The 12448-nt window shown below is 41.8% G+C and overlaps 1 protein-coding gene across 2 annotated transcripts; it reads left to right on the forward strand.

The window, feature by feature from the left end:
- The first annotated feature begins 491 nt into the window (after nt 1-491).
- On the forward strand, nt 492-11561 carry LOC110690944 (uncharacterized protein C3F10.06c-like). 2 transcript variants are annotated; one of them, XM_021867862.1, is made up of 6 exons: nt 492-871; nt 7106-7930; nt 9157-9251; nt 9794-9902; nt 10401-10460; nt 10621-11561. In XM_021867862.1, exons 1-6 carry the CDS (start codon nt 577-579, stop codon nt 10776-10778), a joined length of 1542 nt encoding a protein of 513 aa, XP_021723554.1. In that variant the 5' UTR covers nt 492-576; the 3' UTR covers nt 10779-11561. The 2 variants fall into 2 exon arrangements, with proteins under 2 accessions (XP_021723554.1, XP_021723555.1); XM_021867863.1 differs by lacking the exon at nt 492-871 and adding an exon at nt 6361-6925.
- Nucleotides 11562-12448: the final 887 nt, after the last annotated feature.

A 12448-nucleotide genomic window follows, 5' to 3' on the forward strand; every position in this document is an offset into this window, starting at 1 on the left:
TTAAAATTCTATTTTCAATCAAATTTGGATAGAATTTTAGGATAAAGTTGTTAATTGAGAGTTTTATTTTTGATAAAATATCAATATATTTCATAAGTATAAATTAAATTATAATTTTATTAAAAAAAAAAATAATAGATTATAACTTTATAAAAATTACCAATATTATTATTACTCATTTACATGTCTACTACATAATTTACATATTAAAAATTTATCTCAAAATTTAATACGTCCCCGATTAATAGTCACTTTTGACATTTTTGGTGACTCAAAATGTTAGTCACATTTGCTTTTTTCAAGTACCATTGATATTATTTTTTTTATCAAAACTCTCTAACATTTGCAAAAATTACCTTCTCTCTCTACTTTTTTTTGCATATCCAAGGTAAATTTTCTTTTTCAATCTACTTTAATTCTCCTTAATTCCCGTGATTTTTCTTCAAAAGTGATTATCAATCGGGGACAGAGGGAGTAAACAATTAAAAATAAAGGGAGTATTATATTGAAAACCTAATTAAAGACATAAATCTTCCCAACAATAAAACTAGAAGAAGAAACTACATATTATTATCAATGGAAATAGAAGAGGAAACATTGAGACAGAGCATATACAAAGCATCAAGAAGCATAAAAAAGAGAGACAATACTTTGTATAATGCCTTACTCTCAATCTACCATGACTCCATTTTTGTCGGAGAGATTTCTCAACTATGGCCTCGTCTTCCACTTGTTGCTAACCTTCGTTGCGGTTTATGGTATTCGCCTCAATTCAATGGCGGCACTTGTTACTTCAAATCCACTGATGGTCACTCCAACAATTGCTCTTTCAATACCTCCCGCCTCAATCTCCACCTCGCCCTGCTCGCTGGTATATATCTAATTTTTGTTAATTAGTAATTGATTCTTTGATTTTGTACTTCGAACCCCCGCCATTTGGTCTTCCAGAGCTTCGCATCTCTGAGTTGCAGAAGTCACCATTTTTAATATATATATATATATATATATATATATATATATATATATATATATATATATTTTAGGCTAAACCCGGAAGGCGGTGGTTGCCGGTGTCGGAGGTCGCAGGACCGCCTGCTCTGATACCACTTGTAACGCTCTACTTATACTTTGCTGTATTAATGGAACTTGAAAGCAAAAAGGATAATATTTTTAGGGAAGAAGGCAGCTATTTCATTGAATAAAGATTGAATCTTACAAACAAGGTGGCTTGAGGCCACGACTCTCTACTAGCACCTTTAGGGCACAATGCTCTACACTCTAAGTTTACCAATCACCAGCTACCTAGCACACTCCCACTCCCCTTTTACTTATATGTACACAATCAGCCAAAAAAAGAAAGAGGACAAAAAGTTGCAGCTGTCATTCTTAAAGAGGCTCTGCCAGCAATCCTTAACTTGGTTGATTTGGTGGCTCCTCTGCTGGGTCTTGCAGCTGCTGCCCTTTCTTCCTTCTGCGCTCATAGGTGATCCAATCCTTGTTGTGCTCGCTATCCACGGCATTCGTTGCATCTTCCCCCCCTACAAGAGTCACCTTGTCCTCAAGGTGAAAGGATGGAAATCTCTCTTGTATGATGGCAGCCACTTCCCAAGTTGCCTCAATAAGGGGCAGTCCTTGCCACTTAATTAAGACCTCCAAGATGTCTGGGTTGGTCTTAGCAGCCCTTATATCCAGCACACTCTCAGGTTCTGCTCTGAGTTCCAGCTCTTCAGTCAGTTGGGTGGGTATGGTGGGGTTTGCTGTTTGGTCTCCTACTGCGCGCTTAAGCTGAGAGACATGGAACACGGGGTGGATCTTGCAAGTTGCTGGCAGCTCCAGCTTGTAAGCCACTTGACCAATGCGTTGGAGCACCTTGAAGGGACCATATAAACGAGGGGCTAGCTTCTCATTTGGCCTCCTTGCTAATGATTTTTGTCGGTAAGGTTGCAATTTCAGGTAGACAAAGTCCCCTACCCGAAATTCCTCCTCCCTCCTTCGCAAATCTGCATTGTGCTTCATTCTTTGTTGTGCCCGAACCAAATTCATGTGCAAGTCATCCAAAACCCAATCTCTCTCCTGCAGCCACTCCTCCAGCCTATCCACAGGCGTTTGTCCCTTCCCCACCTTGATTAGTCTGGGCGGATCCCTCCCATACACTACTCTAAAGGGTGTAAACCCAGTAGAAGCATGATAGGCTATGTTGTAGGCATATTCCGCCCAATGCAGCCACTTACTCCACGACTTAGGCTTACCGTTGATGAAGCAACGTAGGTATGTTTCCAAGGTTTTGTTGACAACCTCGGTTTGGCCGTCGGTTTGAGGGTGATATGCGGTACTCCTCTTGAGATCCGTTCCTTGCAACCTAAACAACTCTTTCCAGAACACACTCATGAAGATTCGATCCCTATCCGACACAATTGAGGTAGGCATCCCATGTAGCCTAACAACTTCCTTAGTGAACGTCTCTGCGATGGTTAAGGCACTATATGGATGCTTCAACCCCATGAAGTGCGCATACTTGGACAACCTATCAACTACCACTAACACCGAGTTTATCCCCTTAGAATTGGGCAGCCCTTCTACAAAGTCCATTGAGATATCCTCCCAAATATTCTCGGGAATCGGTAAGGGTTGTAACAATCCCGCCGGTTGCAATTGGGAGTGTTTGGCTTGTTGGCAAGTAGCACATTGCTTCACATACATTCCCACATCTTTACGCATCCCAAACCAATACCATTCGGCAGCCAATCTTAGGTAAGTCTTTGTTTCACCTTGGTGTCCCCCCACCGGACTATCGTGGTATTCGATCAAAAGCTTAGAAATTAATGGTGACTCTCTCGGAATTACCACTCTTCCCTTAAAGAGTAGCTTATCTTCTTCGAGTGTGAACCCATCACGAGCCTCCTGCCCTGCTGCCAAGTCTCCCATGATTTTGCCGAGGTCTTTATCAGCTCTCACCTCCCTCTCTAGCCCTTCCCAATCAATCCTTGAAACTGAAACCAAGGCTGCCAGCTCTCCAACACTCCCACCTTTGCGGGACAGAGCATCCGCCGCTCTATTACTCGCACCCGGTTTGAATTGGATCTCGAAATCGAAACCCAACAATTTCCGGACCCATTTTTGGTACTCCCCATTCACTTCCCTTTGCTCCATCACATACTTTAAACTCTGTTGGTCCGTTCTCACCACAAAGTGGCGCCCAAGTAAATAATGTCGCCACTTACCCACGACCAAGCAAATCGCCATCAACTCCTTCTCATATATAGCCTTTGCTTGCGACCTCGGGCCTAGTAACTTGCTAAAGAAAGCTATTGGCCTCGATTCTTGCATTAAGACAGCCCCCAACCCATAACCCGATGCATCTGCTTCAATTACAAATTTCTTGCTGAAATTTGGCATCACCAAAACAGGGGCTGAAGTCATTGCTCCCTTCAACCGTTCAAAGGCGGCCGTAGCCTCCGATGACCACCCAAAATTGTCTTTACGCAGCTGCTCTGTTAGTGGTCTTGCAATTTGAGCGTATCCCTTAATAAACTTCCGGTAATAGCCGGTCAATCCAAGAAACCCACGCAACTCCTTCAAATTTTGTGGAATTGGCCATTCCACCATAGCCTTCACCTTCTTCGAGTCCACTGCCACCCCTTCTTGCGACACCACATGCCCCAAATACGCCACCCTAGACTGACCAAACTCGCATTTCTTGAAATTAGCCACCAAGCAATGTTCTTGTAATTTGGACAGCACTACTCTCAGGTGTTCCAAGTGACTCTCTCTATCCGGGCTATAGATGAGTATGTCATCGAAGAACACTAGCACAAACTTTCTCAAGAACGGTCGGAACACCTCGTTCATGAGGTCTTGGAAGGTGGCCGGTGCGTTCGTGAGGCCAAAGGGCATGACCAAAAATTCATAATGGCCTTCGTGGGTACGAAAGGCTGTTTTGTGCGTGTCCTCTTCTCGTACCAAAATCTGATGATAACCCGACTAAAGGTCGAGTTTAGAGAATATTGCTGCCTCGTGGAGTTCGTCGAGTAATTCGTCGATGATTGGGATAGGATATTTATCAGGAATTGTTTCCCGATTCAAGGCCCGATAGTCCACGCAGAACCTCCAAGACCCGTCCTTCTTCTTGACCAACAAAACCGGGCTAGAAAATGGGCTGACCGACGGCTCGATGATACCCGCTTCAAGCATCTCCTTGATCAATCTCTCAATTTCATCTTTCTGGAACTGGGGGTATCGGTATGGCCTTACGCTTACCGGATTGCTCCCCTCCCTCAACACAATAGCATGTTCGTGCTCCCGCTTCGGTGGTAGTCCCTTTGGTGGTGAAAAAACCCCTTGAAACTGCTCTAGAATGCTCGCTAACCACCCTGGCACGACGGTTTCTACTTCTGCCCTTTTTCCCACCGCCTCCACGTGGTTAATTTCCATCCATAACCCTCCACCTTCGTGGCGCAATGTGCGGAGCATTGCCTTGAGAGTGATCTTGGTGCGCTCCAAGGCAGGATTGCCCCTCAATGTGACCTTCACGTCACCCACTCGAAAGCTCATGAGGTGTGTCTTCCAATTGTGAACCACGGGTCCTAGTTTCTCCAGCCACTCGATCCCTAAGATCAAGTCGGCGTTGCCGAGTTGGAGTGGGAGGAAGTTATCCACTATCACAAACCCCTCCTTAAGAACGACCCTCACCCCTTTACACCTGCCCCTTCCCACAATGTCGCCGTTTCCCAGAGAAACGCTGAACTCACGGTCGCCCTCCACCGGCACCCCTGCTTCTACCACCAAGTCATCGGAGATAAAATTATGGGTTGCCCCCGGGTCGACCAATATTACCACCGGGGTTGGTCCCACCCTTCCTTCGAGTTTCATGGTCCGCGGCGTAGAAAGCCCCACCACGGAGCAAAGAGACGCCCCTGGTGCTATCTCGTCTTCGCTGGAGTCGGCTTCCGGCGTTTTTGAAGGTCCAACGCCTTCATCGCCTCCACCGCCGAGCAACAAGACACTCATCTCTCTATTCTTACACCTATGGCCGACACTCCAGCGCTCATCACAGCGAAAGCACAGCCCTTTCGCCTTTCTTTCTTGGTGCTCAGCGTCAGTCAGCCGCCGCGGCTCATTAGATCTGGCTGAGACGGTGCTGGTGGTCTTCGGAAAGTTTACCGAGGCTTGGGATTCAGATGGGGCACTGGGCCACCCTTTGAATGAAGAGGCCTGCTGTGTTGGAGTTCCGTACGCACTAATGAGGCCCGATCCAGTTGCGGATTTAGGTCCAGGCACCCCAGATCCACTTGCAATTGGTTTACCCGACCCGAAATAGTTGGGTGCCTTCTTATGCCCGCCTACCCGATTCCTCTCTTCAACCCTACCCGCAATTTCCATGGCCTGTTCTAAGTTGAAGGGGTTCATTAGCCTGACATCAGCCTTAATTTCATCCTTGAGCCCATTTATAAAATGGCCCAACATAATAGTCTCGGGTATATCTTCCAACGGCGCTGAGAGCTCAATAAATCGCTTACGATACTCTAACACGGTGGTTTCTTGGCTTGCAGCCAACCACTGCTCATGGAGACTTCCGGCATGAGTCGGTCGGAATTGTCGCAAGAGCCTCGCTTTTAAGCTATCCCAGTTCGGAATAGGTCGCCTTCGGTTTTCCCATTGAAACCACCTCAGAGCATCACCCTCTAAAGCGGAGACGGCGACTTGCAACTTCTGTTCCTCCGTGAGGTTGTAGTGTTGGAAGTACTTCTCCCCCTTAAGTATCCATCCGTCGGGGTCTACACCTTCAAAGAGCGGCATGTCTAGCTTCCACCGGTTGTCGCCGCCGCCATGCGTCTCATTCCAGTTGCGCATCATGAAGTTGCCACCCTGCCCTTGTTCATGATTTCTTTGATTCACCAGGGTTCGCAACTGAGCTTGAGTGGTGGTATTCACCGTCATCTGGGCTTCTTGCTGTTGCCGGAACAACTCGAATCGATTATCGAGTCGCTGAACAGCCTCCTCCATCTCATTCCAGTTGCGCATCATGAAGTTGCCACCCTGCCCTTGTTCATGATTTCTTTGATTCACCAGGGTTCGCAACTGAGCTTGAGTGGTGGTATTCACCGTCATCTGGGCTTCTTGCTGTTGCCGGAACAACTCGAATCGATTATCGAGTCGCTGAACAGCCTCCTCCATCGACTTCTTGAGAACCTCCTCCTGAGTCTTCATTGCCGTCTCCACGGTCTCCAGTTGGGTTCGAACCCCCGCCATTTGGTCTTCCAGAGCTTCGCATCTCTGAGTTGCAGAAGTCACCATTTTTAATTTAAATATATATATATATATATATATATATATATATATATATATATATATTTAGGCTAAACCCGGAAGGCGGTGGTTGCCGGTGTCGGAGGTCGCAGGACCGCCTGCTCTGATACCACTTGTAACGCTCTACTTATACTTTGCTGTATTAATGGAACTTGAAAGCAAAAAGGATAATATTTTTAGGGAAGAAGGCAGCTATTTCATTGAATAAGATTGAATCTTACAAACAAGGTGGCTTGAGGCCACGACTCTCTACTAGCACCTTTAGGGCACAATGCTCTACACTCTAAGTTTACCAATCACCAGCTACCTAGCACACTCCCACTCCCCTTTTACTTATATGTACACAATCAGCCAAAAAAAGAAAGAGGACAAAAAGTTGCAGCTGTCATTCTTAAAGAGGCTCTGCCAGCAATCCTTAACTTGGTTGATTTGGTGGCTCCTCTGCTGGGCCTTGCAGCTGCTGCCCTTTCTTCCTTCTGCGCTCATAGGTGATCCAATCCTTGTTGTGCTCGCTATCCACGGCATTCGTTGCAGTATATGGGATTTGAAGACCTTTACTTCTTGAGCCTTGCTGTTTTGGAACTAAATTTGTCGATGCTTTGTAGAAGACTTAATGGAGGTGAGTAAGTGACTAAAAGTCCGAAAGATCCTACTAGTTTACTTGAGAATATGAGATATTGAGATGCAATTTTGTTTGTCCATTTGTGTTCATGCTGTGTGATTTTTTTTCAGCTTTAATTTTTGGATTAATGAATTACTTGTTTATTTATTTATTTATTTTTTTACTATCATTGTTTAGGGAACAAAGGTGGGTGTATAATTGTTGATTCAACTCGAAAAGGGAAGCGATTTCCTGATAGCATGTCAAAGACGATACCTGTTTGGTCATGTGTATTAAATCGTGTTATTCAACGGTACAAAAACATGATACATGAAAATTTCTCTGCTGCAAATGAAGAAAAGCCTAAAGAAAATTCAACTGATTGGGATTGTCACTTGCATCTACCTCTATGGGTTCCTAAGACAGAGAAGGCTTCTATTGAAAATCGCCTTGATGACTTTACTGCACTGTTGGAAGAGAGTGGTGCTGATATTGCTTCACTTGCAGCATCCTTAAGAAAACCTCTACGCCCCTTATGGATCTCCCAAAAATCTGTTATATGGTTAAATGAAGTCCCTGATCATGATTCCTGGGATTTCACACCTCTAATACTTGTTTCCGGATCCTCCTCGAATGGCTTTCTTCCACAAAGGACAAGCTCTGAGTTCAGTTGGAACTATATTCCTGGTGCAGGAGATGATGAAGAAAGTTGGGCTAGGGGTTTAACTCCTGACCTTTTCTGGAATCATGTATATGACCTCATAAACTGCGGGCCTGATTTGTGTAACAAGAAAGTTTCTGAAATAGTCGAAAAGGATAGAGTATATCGGGCACAACGAGGACAAGACGCTCCTCAGATTTTGGTGAAGTCTCAAAAGTCTTTAGAGACCAATGGACATCACGAGTTTCCATTGCACTCAGAGTTTGAAAGTATAAAAGTTGGCGTAAGTCCTTCCACCAAAAGGGATTCTTCAATATGTTGGCTAGGATTGACAAATATCTCTGTGAGCACAACTCAACTTGGTAATTTATTAGTTTGCTATTATTATTACTATTATTGTTATTTTGTTTGTTTTGGTTGGTTCTTTGTTTACCATCAAGCCTAACTGTCTGACATCACCTAGAACGCAAGATAACTGAACCCCCTATAGTCTTAGGCCTTCCATGACTTGGTTTTGTTGTCTGTTGCTTCTCCATGTCAATTTTAAGATATCCTTGTTCATTTCCCTATATTCCTATAACTGTCTCGGCTATGCTCATTCTGAGCAGTTTGCTTTCCTTGATTTTCTTTGCTTTTATTTGCAATCCATGATCCAATAACATTCAGACGACCAAGTTGCAGGAATTCTATTGAGTACTTGCCAGAGTAATACTATTCTCTAAATTTTAGTACTAAACTGTTATGAGGAAAAAGGTTCGCCAGAGTATCATTAGAACATTGATACAACACACAAACTGGACACCTGCACTAGTTTTCACCTTTATTTCATTTGTAGCTGCTGTGTAGCACATCACCAATTATAATTTCTCCTTTCTTTCATTTGTTACCGATGTTGTTGCACATCACCAGCCACAATGTAAACATAGTTCAGAATGTTTGTAGTATAATCACTAACTTGTTTTTATGAGTTGTGTTATCATATCTCCATAACAACACTTATATTAAAACTTGAAATGGATATGGTAAAAAGTATTATGTCTTTATTCACTTTTTTGTGCCAAGTTTCCCTGTTTCTGTGACATGGAGTCAGTTCTCTCTCATAGTTTCTGTAATAGACTGATTCTCTGGCTTTGTATTTTGAAATAAACAAGGCAAGTAAACAAAGATGAAAGCTTGATGTTTGATTGATGATGGCAAAAGAGGTCACTCTCTTTGATAACCTTAGGTTACCTCTCTCTTAGTAACTTGAGGTTACCATTCTCTCTCATTCCGCAATACAAATCCCATGCCTCTCTCATTCTCCTACATGAAGTATATACAAGGATTGTAAAAAGGTCTAGCTAGTTTCAATTGATCTTGTCTTTTTCTACCAAGCACCACTCTTCATGTCTCTCAATTACTTGCTGAGTTGCTGCTGCCTCCTTTATTCTCAGTCATTAATTGTATTGTCTTCTTGCGCCAGCTTGGCTTACCTGTTCCCCTTTCTCCTTTGTTTGTCTTAGAAGTGGATATTTGGTTTGGCTAGGCCGAATATGAGGCCATTACAGTTTCTCACGTGCTGCTTTATATTGTGTATCTATGTGGGCAGCTGCGACTAAACCAGATGTTGACAGTATACTGAATTGTGGCAATGAGCTTCTCAATGTTGACCATTCATATGCTTATTTGCATCTGCCTATAGTGGTATGTCTTCTTGATCATTTCATCTTAGATATATATATATATATATATATATATATGTTATAAGTGTGTAAATTTGGAGTGCCAAGTTTCTCCTTAGTTATCAATTAAAAGACTCTAAATGGCTAACATGTTTGCCATCTAGCAACTATTGAATTGACAGTATAACCTTGTGTAATGCATAGGTTGAAGTGTGATCTTGGAAGGAAAAAAAACTTGACTTATTAATTATTTTGTCTAGTGTTAGGTGGCTTACACTAGCCATTTAACCTCATTATTTACGTAATTATGTAAAAATTATCTAGCAACTATTGAATTGACAGTAACCTTGGAAGGAAAAAAACTAAACTTGTTAATTATGTAAAAATAATCCACAATATATTCACGTGGGCTTGTGTAGGACAAGAGCTAAAACTCTATAAGGAACATCTATTGAACTGAGTGAAAATGCTAACTGCCTTTTTTTTTTTTTTTTTTTTGGAATTTAGATTGATATCTAATAGTTTTCTTTTTGTTCTTTTTCCTCATTTTTCCTCTTTAATCAGAGCTCAAAGTTGGACCGATTTTCGCTGTTAAATAATCTTCCTTCAGCAATGAAGTTTGCTAGGTCAACCTTACTCCAAGCAAAATCTCTTTTAGTGTGTTGCCCTGATGGTAAGTGAATTTGCTTCAGTTTTGAAATTTATTTCAGCATAACAGAACGACATATTTAATTTTTTGCTTATTGCCTGTGAAAATGATCACCTAGGGACTTTTGTTCTCACTGCTTGTATTTTTTGTGCCGCTCTAAGTCATCTTTATTTCAACTCAAACATGATTTTTCACGTCTCACCTTTTGATATGAAGTGAGTTACAACACATAGGCACATCGACCCTACTCAAATGATGCATAGCTCCTTCAAAAAAACTTGTTTCAAACTTTAAATTATTTGACACCTATTCTTCATCCTCATATAACTTGAGGTTTCCATCAGATATATCATGCACTAAAGTGTCTATCTCTATGTTTGTTTAAGTATACCATTGGATTCATTTCATACTAGGGAGTTTCAATCAGTATTCTTCCGGCTTATACAAATTTGCTCTATCAAAATTTTTCTATTTAGTTGATAATTGTGAAAGCACACTAACTATTGTGTGTAAATTTTTCAGGAGAAGACATCAGTGTATGTGTTTGCCTAGCAATCTTAATCTCATTATTCACTGAAGACGGTACATTCTTCTCTTCTTTCTCTGGCTTACATCAGTTATCATATACAATATAAAAAACTCATGTCAAATATTGTATAGCTTGTCTTTGAATTCAGTAGTAGTGAATTACTATCGTGCTTATACAGTCAAAAAGCTTATTGCTTGGTACTTTGATACACAGGATCCTTTGACGATGGGAAGTCTTTTAAAGAGACAGAGATTTCTAAATTGGAAATGAGGCGACGACTTGTATTTATGTGCAAGTTTTCTACAAATGCAAGGCCATCCAGAGGGAATTTAAGACAGGTCTTTTGTTTCCTTAACACTTTGTTTGGATAGGAAGAAATGGAATGAAAAGAAGAGAAGAGAAATGGAGGGGGACAAAATCTCTTGTTTGGGTAAAAGATTGGGGGAATGAAGGGGAAGGAGAGGGAGGGATCTATTTTCCCTCTCTCTATAACAACCATAATCTCTCCAAAATTGGAGAGATTTGGAGGGAAAATGGAGCTCACCTCCCCCTCCTTTTCTTTTCCCTTCCCTTCCTCCATTCTCCCTCCCCTTCTTTTCTTTCCTTCTTTGCTATCCAAACAAACCGTAAGGCTGTGTTTGGATAACAAAAAATGGAAGGAAAGAAAGGGAAGGGAAAGGAAGGGAGACAAAGTTCCTTGTTTGGATAATATGTTGGGGGAGGGAAGGGGAGGGGGAGGGAGGGATCCATTTTCCCTCCTCCTTTAATAAAGACCATCCCTTCAAAATTAGAGAGATTTGGAGGGAAAATGGAGCTCATCATTTCCTCCACTTTCCTTTCCTTCCCCTTCCTCCTATTTCCCTCCCTTCCATTTCCCTTCTAATTTCTTATCCAAACATAGCATAAAAGTGGAACATCATATTCTTAGAGCAAATTTCTGTAATGAATAATCTTCAGTAGTTTTAATACGTATTTGTTGTATCAAGACATCGATCTTTCTATTGCGATAGTTATACAGAATAAAAAGAGGGAGACACAAGACACTTTGATATACTGCTGACTAGCTAATCTTTCTTATTATGCCATTCACTTGCATATTTTAATTGAAACATTTTTTGTACCACCTTGACTAAGTTTATTGATCACAAGTTGGGTTTTCTACTACCCTTCTCTATTATTGTTTCTTCACTATGTTTCGACTTTCGAGGATGTTCTTCTCCTTGAGTTTGGTTTCGCTTGCTCATGTGTGTGTTGGGGTCTGATGTTCTGGTTTATTCGCTAATTAGAAAGCTTCTGGTCATCATTTTTTTTACGGGGTCATCATCTTTATTAGCTTAAACATTGTGAATTAATGATTAAACAAAAAATATTCTGAAAATAAAATATAATTGGAAAATTTGTCAAGAATAAGTCAACCTTTGCATGATTAACTCAAAATAAGTCAACTTTTTAATAAACTCAAAATAAATCGACTTTCAGAGATATTTTCTTTTAATAGGTCTAATGACCTAAAACCTACTAAACAAGTCATTCTTCAATTAAAATAACTTATTATTTTATTAAATGTAAATAATTACAATAATTTAAAAAATAAAAAAAAATCTCAGCAACCCCATCTCCACCAGCTCTCCTCTACCACCGTCAGCGATTCCCCCCCCCCCCCCCCCCCCCCCTTGCCGGCATGGTGCTTGTATCCCCTCCCTTTCCCCATCCATGTCAACACCCCACCTAAACCCAAACACCTATCCCTCCCTTTTCCCTTTCCTCTTTTCCCTTTCTCGCTTCCCCTACCGTGAGTTGACCCCTCTGCCCTTCTCCACCCCAAACCCTTAAACCAACCCCGAAACCAACCGTTGACCACGTTGAAGCAATAAAGAATTCGAAACCATTGGAATTGTACCAGAAAACAAATCGGCAGAAGAAATGTTAAGCTATTAGGCCTATTACCCACATTTTGTACGGCGAATTTCTGGTGAACTACAGAGCGAAAGAAGAGTAGGTGTCGGGGTTTGGGTTTGAGTTTGGGTTTGGGGAAACGGGA

This window comes from Chenopodium quinoa, unplaced genomic scaffold (genome assembly GCF_001683475.1).
Source record: "Chenopodium quinoa cultivar QQ74 unplaced genomic scaffold, ASM168347v1, whole genome shotgun sequence".
Taxonomy (NCBI): Eukaryota; Viridiplantae; Streptophyta; class Magnoliopsida; order Caryophyllales; family Amaranthaceae; genus Chenopodium; species Chenopodium quinoa.

Bases quoted from the DNA above. Each gene is read 5' to 3' on its own strand.
- LOC110690944 (XM_021867862.1), top strand. From the start codon at position 577: ATGGAAATAGAAGAGGAAACATTGAGACAGAGCATATACAAAGCATCA. The intron at 872-7,105 runs GTATATATCTAA...ATCATTGTTTAG, and splicing joins CCACCTCGCCCTGCTCGCTG to GGAACAAAGGTGGGTGTATA. The intron at 7,931-9,156 runs GTAATTTATTAG...CTATGTGGGCAG, and splicing joins TGTGAGCACAACTCAACTTG to CTGCGACTAAACCAGATGTT.